This window comes from Engystomops pustulosus, chromosome 4 (assembly GCF_040894005.1).
Source record: "Engystomops pustulosus chromosome 4, aEngPut4.maternal, whole genome shotgun sequence".
In the NCBI taxonomy this organism is placed as follows: Eukaryota; Metazoa; Chordata; class Amphibia; order Anura; family Leptodactylidae; genus Engystomops; species Engystomops pustulosus.
The window spans coordinates 109,637,430-109,654,399 of NC_092414.1; the positions used below are offsets into that span (position 1 = coordinate 109,637,430).

The window sequence follows — 16,970 nt, forward strand, 5'->3', positions numbered from 1 at the left end:
GGGATGAGTCACATGTCCATGGTTGGTTTGTGGTTCACAGACTGACCATGACAGTGTGAGACAGCCTTTAGTCTGAGATCTACGTTTTGTGAAGATCTGATCATACTAATTAACCTACTATCAAAATGGCTAGTCTAGTTGTTTCTTGCACCTGAAAAATGTAGATCATTGCAGTGCATTTTAACACTTTCCTTACCAGGCATTTATGGAAATTTGGTCATGTTATTGACCAGAGTAATTTTTGCAATTTTGACGTGTACAAATAAAACTGAAATTACAGCATAAAAAATTATACTAAACCCCAACAAACCATATATTTTCTGAAAATAGACCTTTGCCCATTTTAAAAATTATATTTTGGAGTTTATAGACATAGGCACCTTCATGCAATTTTGATTTAAAGTGTAAAATTTTATTTAAGAAAAAATGCATAAAAATTTACTTTTATGGCAAAAAAAATGTGCCCAAAACAGAAAATAGCTTCACACATCACACTATTTATGATGAGTAAAGCTAATTATTTTCTGTAAATGTAAGTTTTCTGTAAATGTGATAGATGAACAGTATAGATCTATGAACTGCGTACAGTTCATTGATACCTCATAGTCATATGTTCATATGCATAAATAATCCTAAAATTGAAATAACCAAAAATCTGCTTTTCAGCTAAAGTTTTAAGACAATCACAACTAAAAAATATACTGCTTAAAAAGTAAGGGCGCCACTAAAATCTATATTTTTTTTAAAACAGACAACCTGGTGATTCCATTTGTCTTGATATACAGTTAACGTCCTGTACCACCATCATGCAACTTTGTGACAAACATAATTCTCAGATTTAGAAACAGGGATGTAAAAATAATAAGTAGAACTGAGCAGATTTATGTTTACCACCGCACACATCTTCAACAAGAATGTACACTCCCAAAAATGCTAAAACAAAACTATGCAATACTTGGTTGCAATCCACAAAAAAACATCTATTCTGTCAAATTTTTTTGTTTGAAAACACAGCCTACCATGTGTATTAAAGCAGCTTTTTCATTAATGCACACAACCACATTCATTCAATTTTGCTGCAGATGGACATAAAATGCAAAAATTACATGAAAATTCTAAATTTCCACCAAAAAATGTGCAAGTCTACTTGTATGAAGAAAATATACGTTCCTAAAAACCGTAAGTTGTGAGCAGTTCATACATACCCCACACATGAATATTCAACAAAATATAAGCAGCAACTGAAACATTTAATCCACAATTTAAAATTGCCCTGAGCTTCACACTGGTATAGTATTGTGCTCTCTTACACAACGGTTACCCAAATAAACTTTATATCCATAAACCAAGGTAATGGCATAGCAAAAGTCACTTTTAGATGTGCGCCATTGTATTACTAGCACAGTAACAGAACCTTCCACCTTTCATAAGAATTTGAGTAAGAACGCTATAATTTAGGTATAAATTATTGAGAGTTTGGGCATTCCAGAGTTTTATTTCACAATCTCAACCAAAAGCTGTCAGCCAGTTTTGTTTTCCTCCCTATTACGTGCATGTTCAACATTCTACTTCTCAATGACCTGTCTTTCCTGCAAACAAATTAATTAAATATATTACAAATGCATTATGCAAATTATTTTCTTTCCCCTCTTATCACCTATCAAGAGTTGGTAGGGCTTAAAATACATGACCGCATTTTGCTATGTTAGCTTACAGTAATGTAATGTAAACATATCATGATAATATATGATTTTCCAAGGTAATCATGTTGAAGCCCAAATGTGAGTTCTGATCCTGTGATGCTGCTTCCTTTTTAGAATGGAGACCAGGCTCAACTGCACAAATCTTGTCTGACTTGGATTTAACGTCCCAGAAGGAAGGCAGATGTAAACGGATTAATACACTAATGCATTACAATGTAAGTAACATTTAATGATGTCTGTCACTTCAGATATGTGATTGTGTGTATATCATGTGTGTCTGTTATCGTCAGAGGCCCTGAAAAAAAATGTGTGCTTCTGTGCAGGTTCGAGATAATGCAACACTTATACTATCAAGAATTGGAATTTCTCAACAACATGAAGAAAATCACCAAGACTTCCCAGGAGAAAGTATGTGTGTGTGTTCTAGGCCTAGGATAAAATGACAATGTTTTGTGTTCATTTCTGCTGGGAGATTTTCCCCCCACATTTAAATACATTTTGGGATCTTATATAATTTTACTTTAAATTTTTTTTTTTCCTGTTTTATTGTTTTTGTTATACACCAAATTGCTACATACAATATTTGTGAATTCTTTTCTTTTTACTCAGGGCATGCATTGCTAGAAGATGAAAACAAAGTATGGCATCTTGTACGTCCCGCAGATGAAGTTGATGAAGGGAAATCTAAAAGAGGGAGTATGAAGGGGAAAGATCAGACAAAGGCCATCACTGAAATCTACCTGACAAGGCTTCTGTCCGTCAAGGTACAGTTGCATTGTGTGGATTTTTCTTTCTTTTTTTTTCAATGTAAAAATAGCACCATATTACTACTTTTCCTTTTTTTAAAGCCTATCCCACCAAGCCTCCCACCCATTTATTTTGAAGATATTTATGATTTCCATTTTATGCAGTTTTTTTGTATTTTTCACCTAGGGTACGCTTCAACAATTTGTAGACAACTTCTTTCATAGTGTCCTTAATTCACATCAAGTGGTACCTCCAGCCGTTAAATATTTCTTTGACTTTTTGGATGAGCAAGCAGAAAAATATGAAATCAAAGATGAAGATACAGTTCACATATGGAAAACAAATAGGTATGGAGAGACAAGTGAAAATACCGTGTATTCCGGCGTATAAGACGACCCCCCTACTTTCCTGTTTAAAATATAGAGTTTAAGATATATTCGCTGTATAAGACTACCCCTTTTCCAACGCATACAAAACACCGGTAAAAATTTTTAAAAAACAGATTTGAATTTAACATGGTCCTTTTTTTAATTTAAATTCTTATGACATGCAGGTATATAGCAGGAAAACTGTCGCTCATAAACATAAGGCATACAACAACAACATTACCATCGTCCATTTTACTGTAAATGTTACCATACTGTACCTTAAATTTTTATTTTATTATATATTCCATGCCATGTACTCAGAAGCGGGAAAAAAATTCCGAATGCAATGAAAATGGTGAAAAAAACGCATTTGCGTTGTGGGCTTGGATATTACGTCTTTCACTGAGCGCCCCAAATGATATGTCTACTTTATTCTTTGGGTCGGTACGATTAAGGGGATACCAAATTTGTATAGGTTTTATAATGTTTTCATACATTTACAAAAATGAAAACCTCCTGTACAAAAATTATTTTTTTGATTTTGCCAACTTCTGGCGCTAATAACTTTTTTATACTTTGGTGTACGGAGCTGTGGGTGGTGTCATTTTTTGCAAAATTTGATAACATTTTCAATGATATAATTTTTAGGACTGTATGACCTTTTGATCACTTTTTATAGATTTTTTTATATTTTTCAAAATGGCAAAAAAGTGCCATTTTCGACTTTGGGCGCAATATGCAGCAAAGACTTACCGGCTATGGAGAGGGCTTAGCCCGTGAGCCCTCTCCATGCAGCGCTACCCGACCGCCTTAGTGAATACACGGCGGGCGGTCGGGATTATCGGCGTATAAGACGACCCCAGAGAAGACAGAAGATTTTTCTGTCTTCAAAAGTCGTCTTATACGCCGGAATATACGGTACATTTATTGATAATCACAGTGTACACTTTTAATTTTATGTATAATCAACGTTTATTAGACAAGACAAAATATATAACAGTACAATACAATGAGAAAATGACTGTACAAGGCAGATCACGCAGGATCAAAAATATTGAGAACATTTGGTCATGGTAAATTGTAAATTAGGGGTTGGAACTAATTTGTATTACATTGAGTAAGAAGCCCCAAGGTGCCTTCTTGTACAGAATAACTATTACAATATGGCCAACATGGCCGCATAAAGAAAGAGGGGATATAAACTGACAAACATATAATAGGAGAAAACAGGAAACGAGAAGGAGAGGGGGGGGGGGGAAAGGGGGAGGGAAAGGTGCGTGAAAAGGAGGGGATACGTACAAGGGGTGGAGGACCTGTAAGACCGGGTTCCAGCGAATAGGGGAGGGCTGTGGCATGTGCCACACTTTTAATTTTAATTTGATATACAGGCCCTGCTTTAACTTTGTGTTTTTGGCGGTTAATTTGACTGACAGGTTCTCTTTAACCCCAAAATTTATAAAAATCAGACCACATGTGTAAACATCTGTGTAGAATATTGAAACCTATACATATCTTTCCCTATTTATGTGATTGAAATAATTGGAAGCTGAGGACTTCTGTGCACTATGCTTGATGCCAATCATGATCATCCTCATCCTATCTTCAGTGAAACTATATATTGTACAACCAATACCTAATTCATCCATATAGCTGCTAATCATGGTATGCTTACTTGCAGCTTATCACTACGGTTTTGGGTTAATATTCTGAAGAACCCTCACTTCATCTTTGATGTCCATGTACATCAAGTAGTGGATGCTTCTTTGTCAGTCATTGCACAGACTTTTATGGATGCTTGCAGCAGGACGGAGCACAAGCTGAGCAGAGTAAGTGAAAGAGTCTGCAAAGACTTGTCATGTTTGCTGTGCATACGGGTAAAATCACTGTTCTGTCATGAAGACTGAAGAGCATTACATAGTGACAGGGACGTGCAGTGCATGCTATATAGATGACAACTTGTCTAAGCATTGTTTTCTGTATAGAGCTGAGACATCAAAAGTCTGCTCACAGAAAATCTAATTCTGAAAGTTTGGCTTTCTTTACAGATGCACTTTAAGTATTAAGTATTATATATAATAACCATTTGTAAAGATATTGCAGGCAGAGGCGTAAATAGGAGACCAGCGAATAGCAGATTTCAGAATGCCCCCACCCCTCCCAGAATAAAATATGCATACTTATATACTTAGACATGTGAGTTACAATCACACACCGTATATACATGCATACATACAGCATACACATGCATACAGTACCATATACACACATGCATCTTATACATACACATACAGCATATATGTACACACATACATACAATACCACATGCATTCAGTATATATGCACCCAATACTCTAGATCAGTGATTTTCAACCTTTTTTGAAACGCGGCACACTTTTTATACTTAGAAAATCCTGGGGCACACCACCAACCAAAATAGCACAAAATGACACTAAAACAGTCATATTATACATATAGTTAATAATATAGATTCTAAATTTATTTTACTCACTCAGTGTGAAACCTGGGCCTGTTTCGATAAACACAAAAGGGATATTCTGGCAGGAATGGTGGAAAGACACACACGAAGCTCTTCCTCAACAGTTCTCAGTTTCTCCCTGTTTTTAGTATATGGTGCTGATTATTATGTGGCTCATATACTACAAAATAAAGGGGTACAATGAGAAGTACTATGGCCATGAGGCCAGAGTACAAGTGCCAGCTCATATACTCAGCATATGAGCTGGTACTTGTAGTACTCCAGCCTCATGACTATAGTATTTCTCATGTTACATTTCTCATTGTTATATGCAGTATACTGCTGGAGTACTAAAAGTACCAGCTCATATGCTGAGTATTCTGCCAACGGTTCATATACTCAGGCAAAAGCTCATATAGTCAGCATTATTGGTGGGCAAATGCGAGTCTCTTCACTCTCAGGATGATGCGCCACCTGAGTGAAGTTGGCCCCCCACCTTGTGCAAATCAAACAAAATTGGTGTCAAATGTTTTTGCTACGTTTGTGCAGCAAAAATTTTCATTTGTGCCGCTATCGTTTTTAAGATTTTAATGAAAGTTTCCAGAGGTCATCAGAGGTCAACCAGCCCCCCCACATTGCCCAAACCAAACAAAGCTGGTGCCAATCAATTCTGCTACGTTTGTGCTGCTCAAATTTTTGTTTGTGCTGCTTTTGTTTTGAATATGTGAACAAAAAATGAATGGTCAAAAGTTCAAGCAGCCCCCCACATTAACCGAATCGAACAAAACTGGTGTCAAACGTTTGTGCCGCTATCATTTTTAATATATTCATACTTTTTTTCCAGAGGTCATCAGAGTTCATTTCTTCCAAAGTACAATGTGTTTGCTAGCTCCCCCTGGTGATCAAACCAGGGAAGTGTCACTAGGTTTGTTTTTTATCAGTTCATCCTAAACACCTTTAACCTGTGTAAACACCTGAACATACCTTAAAAATGATAGCGGCACAAATGAAAATTTTTGCTGCACAAACGTAGCACTAACGTTTGACACCAGTTTTGTTTGATTCCGTTAATGTGGGGGGGGCTCGTTGAACTTTTGACCTTTTAATTTTTTGTTCATTTATTCAAAACAAAAGCAGCACAAACAAAAAATTGAGCAGCACAAACCAGCACAAACGTAGCAGAATTGTTCGGCACCAGTTTGGCTTGGGAAATGTGGGGGGGGGGGGGCTGGTTAACCTCTGATGACCACTGGAAACTTTCATGAATATCTTAAAAACGATCGCGGCACAAACAAAAATTTCTGCTGCACAAACCAGCACAAACGTAGCACAAATGTTTGACACCAATTTTGTTTGATTTGGACAAGGTGTGGGGGGGGGTAACTTCACTCGGGTTGATGCGCCGGCCTCGGTGATATCATTTTGTCGCACATGTGTTATTGTACACGTCTCCTACATTGTAAGAAGCCGTGACTGCGCATCGCTGCACATTGCTGGGAAACAAAACACAGGGGGCACCGTAGTTTGGTGAACTTTCCCCGTGGCACACCCGATCATGCGTCGCGGCACACTGGTTGAAAATCACTGCTCTAGATGATGGACCCCATAGCAGCTGCTACCCCTGTATTTACCCCCCTGATTGCAGCTAAATGCATCAGAAATAGAATATGTAAATAGACCAACTACCTTTCTAGGCAGCTAATTCAGCAGGGCAGGAAGTCAATTAGAAACCCATCCTTTTTTGGGGGTTTTAATCTATGTATGGAAGTGAAAAAAATTGATGCAGATACAATAAGAGCTGCACACAGACATTGCACGTCCGCCTTTTTTGTGGGTTTGCAATGGACATGCTATTCTAAGTTATTGCAATGGGCAATAAGTCTCCCACAATAAACGTAATGGAAGTATTTTGAATGATGTGTGCCATAGGAAGTGAACTGTGGTGTTATACGTTGATTATTATATTGTTATTAAACTCTTATTTTAATATTTACAGGAATCCCCGAGCAACAAGTTGCTCTATGCAAAGGAAATTTCAACATATAAGAAAATGGTTGAAGAGTAAGTCACTTATTTTAATAAAACACTTTTTAATCTGAAATTCATGTAAGTCATTAAATATAACAAGATTGAAATATACAAAAGCTGAGCACGATCTCTCACTAGACATGTTTTAATAAAAATGAAAAAATGTTACACATGGGTTAGCAGCACTACTAATATGGAATTTTAAAAAATTGTATCAATACACAATATAAACATATCATGAATATCACAAAAAGGGGAAAATATAAAAATATATGATAATAAAAACCTATTTATAGGATCACAGGCAGGCAACACAGTAGGTAGGTACTGAAAGGGCTCAAGTACCGACCATACCTAAAAAGACTGAAAAGTCTTGTAGTCTTGAAATGTAGTATTATTGTAGATAATTATGTGAGACGTTATAGGCTGGGAAGATGGTATTGAGCCATTGAGCAGTGTGGCCATGGAAATTTATTTTTATTTTCAATAATACTCTGTAACATGAATACCTTCAATAAAAGTTTAACCCTTTCACGACCCGTGGCGTAATAGCACGTCACGGGTCGGCCGCGGGTGCATGGAGAGGGCTCACGCGCTGAGCCCTCTCCATAGCCGGTAAGTCTTTGCTGCATATTGCAGCAAAGGCTTACCGGTAACACCCGCGATCGGTGCTAGCACCGATCGCGGGTGTTTTCACCTCGATCGCCGCCGGCAATGCTGCCGGTGGCTTCAAAAGCATGGCGGCGCGTGGGCGCCGCCATCTTTTCGAGGATCGCCGCTCCCCGTGACGTCATCGGGGAGCGGCGATCCGTCGCCATGGTAACCTCGGGTCTCGCGAAGACCTGAGGCTACTTCTGGTTAACCCATGCATTACAATGTGCTATCAGCACATTGTAATGTATGAGGAGTAAAATCCCCATATACTGCCATACTGTAGTATGGCAGTATATGATATGATCGTGCAGACCCCCTAGGGTTAAAGTACCCTAGGGAGTCTGAAAAGTACTAAAAATAAAAATAAAAAAAAGTTAAAAAAAAAAAATTATAATAAAAAACCCTAAAAACTCAAATCACCCCCCTTTCCCTAGAACTGATATAAATATAAATAAACAGTAAAAATCATAAACACATTAGGTATCGCCGCGTCCGAAAATGCCCGATCTATCAAAATATGATAACGGTTTTTCACTGCGTTTAATCCCGTAACGGAAAATCGCGCCCAAATTCGAAAATGGCACTTTTTTTGTCATTTAAAAAAATTAAAAAATTCTATAAAGTGATAAAGTGATCACAAGGTCGTACAGTCCTAAAATTGATAACATTGTAAACGTCATCAAAATCCGCAAAAAACGACACCACCCACAGCTCAGTACACCAAAGTATAAAAAAGTTATTAGCGCCAGAAGATGGCAAAATCCCAAAAAAAATTTTTGTACAGGAGGTTTTAATTTTTTTAAATGTATGAAAACATTATAAAACCTATACAAATTTGGTATCCCCGTAATCGTACAGACCCAAAGAATAAAGTAGACATGTCATTTGGGGCGCACAGTGAAATCCGTAAGATCCAAGCCCACAAGAAGGCGGCACAAATGCGTTTTTTTACCAATTTCACTGCATTTGGAATTTTTTTCCCGCTTCCTAGTACACGGCATGGAATATTCAATACCATCTTTATGAAGTGCAATTTGTTACGCAGAAAATAAGCCGTCACACAGCTCTGTACATGGAAAAATAAAAAAGTTATGGATTTTTGATCATGGGGAGTAAAAAATGAAAATGAAAAAACAAAAAAGGGCCAGGTCCTGAAAGGGTTAAGGTAAAATATAACATACAACATTTTTTGAGTTTCTGGGCTCATGAGGACGAGCAATAAAATAAAATATGTTCTTTCAATCGGAGAGGTGACTCTCGACCAAGGTAGATTTGATCTTGTCCAATATCTCGTGAGTAAGTGAGTCCAAAGGTTCTGTTTCTTGGAGCCCGGGAAATCTGTTACTTGTCATGTTGTGGGTAAGTATTTTCCCCAAATAGTTTGCCATCAATAACAAAAACAAACAACAAAGGTCAAATAGCATACATAACTAACATGACTTCCTAGTTTAGGCCTGAGTGTGGATTGTAAGGTTTATAGTATGAGCTGTTAAGCCAAATATTCCAGTTTGCTTGGAATATCTTATACTTATTTTCTTGATATGCAATAACTTTCTCAACTACACTGTTCACATTTATTAGAGATATTACCGCTGTAAAATTAGGGCAAGTTGTACTTTTCTAGTATCTAGTCAGGATCTGTTTAGTTACCATGAGAATGTGTGAGATCACTACTCTATGTGTGGAAGGGTAATGATCTAATCCTATTGAGGGCAGTTGGAGGTGATATTTCATCTGTGTTATACGTCATAGTTGTGATAGTGCTGAAGGCGCTTTTCCAAAGGGGCTGTATCGCCTGGCGTCCCCATAGTATGTGTAATAAGGTGCCTTTTGATCCACCTCCAGCACTCAGGGGAGGCCATTGGGAAAGCCTTGTTTATGCATGTGTGGGTGAAGTATCGCCTCATTCTTGTCTTTACCACTGCTTCCTGTTGTGCTATACACCTAAAGCTGGAGTTTACAAACTGTATAGTTGTCTCTCTAGGAATTTAATGTGTAGTAGGAAAGCCACCACATAGAAAAGGGGCTTACTGTATCGCTGTCGTTGATTTTTAAAAATTATCTGAGTTTTTCAGCGAATGGAGTACGATTTGGTTCTTCCGCTACTACTGTCATATTGGCCCTCCAAATGAAGTCTGATTGGGTTGAGTGTATGTCTGAGAGGGTGGCTGATATTGCTGCATGGTCTGATCATTGGATGGTCCCTATTGAAGATGATAGGCACACACTAGATAAGGTACTATCTGTTACTATATGGTCAATGCGGGAATATGTTTTGTGTCTTGCGGAATAGTACATATAATCTTGTTAAGACGTATGTTGCACCCGCCATACGTCATACAGATTAATTTTCCAGAGGAACGGGTTAAGTGTGAAATTTCTATGTGTAAATTGTGCTGTTATATCCAGCGCTACATGACCTATAGTATTATAGTCCCCACACATCAGCAAAGCACCTCTTAGGGACCCCTCTTTGACTGCCTTTAGCAGATTTTTTTAAAAACTTCCTCTGTCTGGTGTTGGGGGCATATATGTTTACCATTGTGTAGTCTAGGTTGTTTATAGAGCAGGTGATTATAATAGATCTGCTTTGTGGGTCAATTATTTCTTGATACACTGTCACGGCTAGAGTATCTCTAAAGGCTATCAGGACTCCTCTTTTTTTTCTTTTCATAAGAAGACATAGTAATTTTAGTAAATTTGGGGTTGGCAATTTTTGGTGGTTGCCTTTTGCTGATATGGATTTCCTGAATATAGACTATATCGCTTTTGCTGTTCAGTGCCTCCCTCCACATCATAGATCGTTTGTTTAGCCCTTTAACATTCAATGATAACAATTTAACTCACATTTGTGTTCATTACTATTCCTGCTTGTAGTTGTTACATTCAGGCCTTTTAGATGTCATTTTCAAATCTAAACAAACCACTGTGCCTAGCATATTGTAGAGCACAGTATGAAACAGAAACAAGAAAAAAAACTGTACGGTACTATTACTTAATATAGTACAAGTAAATTAGGAATTTAAGATCAGTCTAAATCTATAACTTTTGTATTTTTCCACATAAAGAGCTCTGTGACGCCTTATTTTCTGCGTAACAAATTGCACTTCATAGTGAGGGTATTTAATATTCCATGCCGTGTACTGGGAAGCAGGAAAAAAGATCCAAATGCAGTGAAAATGGTGAAAAACCGCATTGGGCCGTTTTCTTGTGGGCTTACAGCTCTCACTGTGTGCCCCAAATGACATGTCTTCTTTATTCTTTGGGTCGGTATGATTATGGGGATACCAAATTTGTATAGGTTTTATAATGTTTTTATACATTTGCAAAAATTAAAACCTCCTGGACAAAAATATTTTTTTTTTATTTTGCCATCTTTGGTGTACAGAGCTGTTGGTGGTGTAATTTTTTTGCGACTTTTGATGCCATTTTCATTGATATCATTTTTAGGACTGTGCGACCTTTTGATCACTTTTTATTGATAATTTTTTTTATATTTTTAAAAATGGCAAAAATGTGCCATTTTCGACTTTGGGCTGTATTACGTTACGGGGTTAAACGCAGTTAAAAAAACGTTATTATATTTTAATAGATCGGGCATTTTCGGACGCGGCAATACCTAATGTGTTTTATCATTTTTACTGTTTATTCATATTTATATCAATTCTGGGGAAAGTGGGTGATTTGAATTTTTATGGGTTTTTTTAATTATAATTTTTTTTTTTTTTTACTACAGTATTGCAGTATATGGGAATTTTCCTCCTTATGCATTACAATGTGCAATTAGCACATTGTAGTGAATGGGTTAAAACAAGCCCGAGGCTGTCATGGTTTCGCAGGGAGCGACAATCCACGGCAAGATGGCGACGCATGGGCGATCGCGGGTGTTACTGGTAAGCCTTTGCTGCAATATGCAGCAAAGACATACCGGCTATGGAGAGGGCTCGGCCCCGACTAGTACGGCGCGCGTCGGGAAGGAGTTAATCCCCAGGTTTCAAGTAGGTTTAATCCCTCTTCCACATTGGTGACAGGGATGCTTCTTTTCACCAATATTTTGGGGTGAAAACCCCATCTGTAGATTGTTATTTTCTCTCAGGAGTAGTGTAATCGGTAGGAATTCCCTTCTGGCTTGAAAGGTAGCAGATGATAGATCCGTGAAAAGCTTCAGAGAATTGTACGGAGTTGGAAGTCATTGCAGTTTCCTTGTTTGAGCTACCAATTGTTCCTTTGTGTAATAGAACGTAAACCTAGCCAATAAGTCTCTTGGAACTGTGTCTGGAAGATTGTTAGGACGAGGGACCCGGTGCGCCTGGTCAATACTGAGCTCGTAGTCCTCAAGCTCTGGTAGCAAGGTCCTAGTCATCTGTTTTACGAATGATCTGAGTTGTGCATTCGGACCGTTTTTGCTATTACTCGGATTTTGACATTGGTCCTCCTATTGCGGTCCACTTTGTCTATTAGTTTTGCTTGTATTTTGGAGACATAGTCTTCTAAGGCGTTGTGCGGGTCTGCTAGCTCGTTGAAAGATGTAGCAATTTTCGCCGTTTTGTTTTCTGTATGTGATACTCTATCACCTAGATCTTCTATGGAGACTTGTAATGGTTTTATTAGACAGGATAAGTCCTTTTATAGTGATGATCGCATTGCAATAAGCATATCTTTAGGCAATGTCTCAGAGATCTGTTTATCTGAGGCTTGGTAAGATCAACTGTTGGGTTAGCGCTGTCTAGCTGGAAGGGCTGTTCACTCACCCCTGGTTGAGAAGTGTCATCCTGGTGTGTGGCTTTGTTTCACCAGGCTGCTTGTCGGGGATCTGGAGCCCATTGATCCCACCGATGCTGGCGACATGGAGGCTTCTGATTCACTGCATCCTCCTGCGTCCCGGCACGGAGGTGCCAATCATTACCATGGCAACCCTGAGTTCCGATCAGGACCCCAGGGCTGCCTATGGTAGCTGCCTGCTAGGATCGTGCCCTGTGCACGATCTAACAGTGCAGCTATCAGCCTATGCAGAATGCATAGGCTGACTATGTAATATGCTGCAATACATTAGTATGACAAATGATCACTTGTTCATGTCCCACCCTGGGACAAAATAAAACAGTAAAAAAAAAAGTTTTTAAAAAAATGCAACTTAAAAAAAAAAGTCCCCTTAAGTCCCATCCCATGCAGTAGTCAAATAAAACATATAAAAAAATGAAATTTACCCCAAAAAAACACAAAAATTATTAAATTTTCACATCTGACGGCATAAAAAGCGCATTAAAAAGTGATCTAAAAGTAAAATTTACCCCAACATGATACCAAGAAAAAGTACAGCTTGTCCCACAAAAAATAAGCTCTAAACCATCTCTGTAAACAAAAAAATATAAATGTTCTGCCCATTGTTACACGGCGATGTAAAAACAAGCAAATTTCTCACAAAATGAGTTCTATATTCTGCAAAACCGGTTACCCCATTTATATAGCTTTTTTATGGTTATCGCTGTAATCGTGTTGACCCAAAGAATAAAGATAACACATTATTTTTATGGTATAGTGAACGCCCGGCGAAAAAAATGCTAAAAACCATAAACAAGAATTAATGATTTTTTTAACCACCACCAAGAAAGGGTTAATAAAATCTAATTATTAGCTATTGAGCCCCCCCGTAAATGATGTACCTGAAAAGTGGATCTCATCCACACAAAAAAATAATCTCCCATGTCCAAATTACAAAAAATAAACATTTTATAGCCTGTAAAATGTGACATTGCAGATCTGCTCTGAATGGCGCTGCTTCTGTCCTATGCCCGGCCGTGTGTCCGTACAGCAGTTTACCAACCCATATGGGGCATCCTCTTACTCGGGAGAAATTGGGTATCAGACTTTGTGGAGTTTTTCATCATTTAATACTTTGTGACGGTTTCAGTTTTGGCTAAAATTAATACATTGTCTAAAAAAAATTACAGCTTGTAAATTACACCTTCATATTGTTTAACCCATGTGAAGCATCTAAAGGGTTAACACACTTCTTAAAGTTGATTTTTTTACACATTGAGGGGTGTAGTTTCTAAAATGGCATGATACATGGGGTTTTACTGCTCTTTAGGCCTCTCACAGTCAGTTAAAGCTGAGGAGTTGCATCTAAATAAGGGTTTTGGTGATTTTCATAAAAATGAGAAGAATTGCACCCAAAATTCAGAACCTCCTAACAACCTAGAAAAGAGAGAGGATGCACAAAATCCTATGCCGATATAATACAGACATTCAGGAAATGTTAGTTATGAAGTTACTTGGGTGCTATGACTATCTGCCTGAAAAGCAGAAAATATTGAACTTTGAAAATGAATAATATTTAGAAATTTTTGCCAAATTTCAATTTTTTTCATAACTAAACACAAAAGATATCATCAAAATGTTTCTATTACTTTGAAGTACAATCTCAAAATCCCCTAGATATGTTAAAGCGTCACAAAGTTATAACCTCCTTTAATGATACAGGGCAAATTTTAAAAATCAGGCCTGGTCCTAATGGTCTAAAAATGGCTTAGACACAAAGGGGTTAATTGTCTGCCGCATGCATTGCATTTGCAGAGAATATTACCAGAAATGTTTGCTTATTATTTATTTTGGTTACCATTCCGTATTAAAAGTACCTTCCTGTTTTCACTTCTCCAACCAAACCATATATGTTTGTTTTTCCTGGTTCTACAGGATACAACTTTGCATCAGTTACTTCATTGGACACCAACATCCACATAGAATCCACCATTCACAGTGTCTCCCTGCAGAGCCAATCTACTCCCTCTCTACACAGACTGTTTTCACATTGAAATCTATTGGTTTATCTCTAAACTATTTTTTCATGGTCATCACAGGAAAGATGAAGACCCTTTTAATCTTAGTGGTCACTGTTGGTACTGCAGGGTATGAAGAATTTTTCCTAATGGTCATTTTTTTTTCTTAAATCTTTAGCTATTACAAAGGAATCCGTCAGATGGTACAAGTTAGTGACCAGGACATGAATACACACTTAGCAGAAATTTCAAGGGTATGTTACATTTTTGTCTACAAACGTTTCTATGTATATTTCTTTATGACATATTTTCTGCAATGCTAGTATTTTATTCTTCAGTGCTCATTTACACACATGATGTATACACGGCGGCATATTAGCCTTACAGCTTGTGGTATAATAAAGCTTTAGTACAGTTGTGCCCTATGCTGTATGGGCTGTATACTTCAATAATCCAATGTAAAGCTGAATTTTCCCATAGATGTATAGTTTGTACTCACAGTGTGTTCTGTCCTCCACAGGCACATACCGAATCACTAAACACTATGGTAGCACTGCACCAGCTCTATCAATATACAAAGAAATATTATGATGAGGTAAGTGCTGATACATGTTGTCTTATCATTGTTTGTGATGAGATGACGTTGGATTTGCTTTGACATTGGTTTCTGTGTGTTGTAGATAATAAACGCACTAGAAGAAGATCCCAGCGCACAGCGCATGCAGTTAGCAATCCGGTTACAACAAATAGCAGCTGCGTTAGAGAATAAAGTCACCGATCTTTGATTGCGATAGTGGAAGGAAAAGAAGCCTGGAAAAGGAGTCAATTTTTTTTTTCTTTTTCTTCCTAAGGAACAGAGTATTATATTTTTAAAACGCCCTCTTTGCCTTTTTTAATTGGACATAGTTGTCTTGCACAGTACGAAAAGGAGAAAGTTTTTTTTTTTTTTTTTTTACTGTAAATTATGCCTCAAATGAAATCTGTGTTCTATATGGGGGGAGAGGTTTTTTTTTTTTTTTTATGGCCATTGTAATTCCACAATGCTGAGGATATCAGTGACGTTTTTAATTCGCTTTGTCATGTCATTTATAGTAAAGCAATACACATGCCAAGCAATCATTTCAACACGCTAGGAATTGTGGATCCTGTGCTTCTGGATGAGTAATGTGAATTGGTGACTATTTCATTCTCCACAAAGTGCCATGAGGGATCACGCAATGCAATGTATTGCTACCCATCTTTTAATGGAGCCAACAGGAAGCACAAACTGAACTGAGTTGGCCTCTTATTCTTCTTCTTCTTCTTTCTTTTTTTTTTTTAATCTGAAATTTATTTTATATAAATACATTCTAATGTGCCTTACATGTACCAGTTTATGAATGACTGAAGATACATGATTTTGTAAAGAGTATAGAAAATTTTATTTATGTCACTGATGTTTTTTTTTTTCTGTGACCAAATGTAATTAATTGTTTGTCAATGACGTACACGTTGACATGATTACTATGTAAAGTTTCAATATGTTTATCTTGTATTAAAATGTTACCATGATTTCACATCTTTATCTGGTAACCAATCCTAAAAGCACCTTTTCTTTGTATTTTTACATTAGGAATGTAAACTGCTACATATGATGTTATAGCACAACCAGCATCTGATTGTACTTTTAGTACTCAATAAATACTCTTGCATCTCTTTTAGTATTGTTGTAGAATCCACACTATTGTATTGCTTGCTGTGTAGTAATGCAAATGTGTGAAGTCTGATCCATGTTTGTCTTGAGAAATGTGTAGGCTTATCAATTTACATAAAAGCCAATTAGATCTGATTCTATAACCTTCTCAACATCCTCCTTATGTTTCATCTGCTATCTTCAGCCAAACAGAATATATAGCAGCAGAATAGTTAGCTGAAGATCTTTTTTTTTAGTGTGTGCGGGTGTGGCTAATTTCATATTGTTGTTACACTTTTTGTAGATCATTTTTTTTCAGATCCTATGCCCCACCCACAAAAATAGGAAATAATACATTTAAAAAAACACAGCATTTTTAACCCCTTCCCGCTCTGCGTCCAATATATCGGCCGCTGAGCGCTGTGACTTAGCGCTCAGCGTCCGATATATCGGACGCAGAGCCGATGCCGGTTCAGCTCAATATCTGGGCCGAACCGGCATGGGAAAACACAGGGTGCCGGCTGTAACTAATAGCCGGCACCC

General features: G+C 37.5%; 1 protein-coding gene across 6 annotated transcripts in view; it reads left to right on the top strand.

Moving 5' to 3' along the window:
- PLXNB2 (plexin B2) overlaps positions 1 to 16,458 on the top strand; it is a 158,984-nt gene extending 142,526 nt beyond the window's left edge. For all 6 annotated transcript variants that reach the window (XM_072147042.1, XM_072147043.1, XM_072147046.1 and 3 more), the window contains 9 exons: positions 1,818 to 1,918; positions 2,027 to 2,111; positions 2,313 to 2,467; positions 2,637 to 2,797; positions 4,497 to 4,644; positions 7,291 to 7,355; positions 14,934 to 15,009; positions 15,276 to 15,350; positions 15,436 to 16,458. In XM_072147042.1, coding sequence (XP_072003143.1) covers positions 1,818 to 1,918; positions 2,027 to 2,111; positions 2,313 to 2,467; positions 2,637 to 2,797; positions 4,497 to 4,644; positions 7,291 to 7,355; positions 14,934 to 15,009; positions 15,276 to 15,350; positions 15,436 to 15,540 — 971 coding nt within the window. In that variant the 3' untranslated portion in view covers positions 15,541 to 16,458. The remainder of the gene's footprint in view (positions 1 to 1,817; positions 1,919 to 2,026; positions 2,112 to 2,312; positions 2,468 to 2,636; positions 2,798 to 4,496; positions 4,645 to 7,290; positions 7,356 to 14,933; positions 15,010 to 15,275; positions 15,351 to 15,435) is intronic.
- Positions 16,459 to 16,970: the final 512 nt, after the last annotated feature.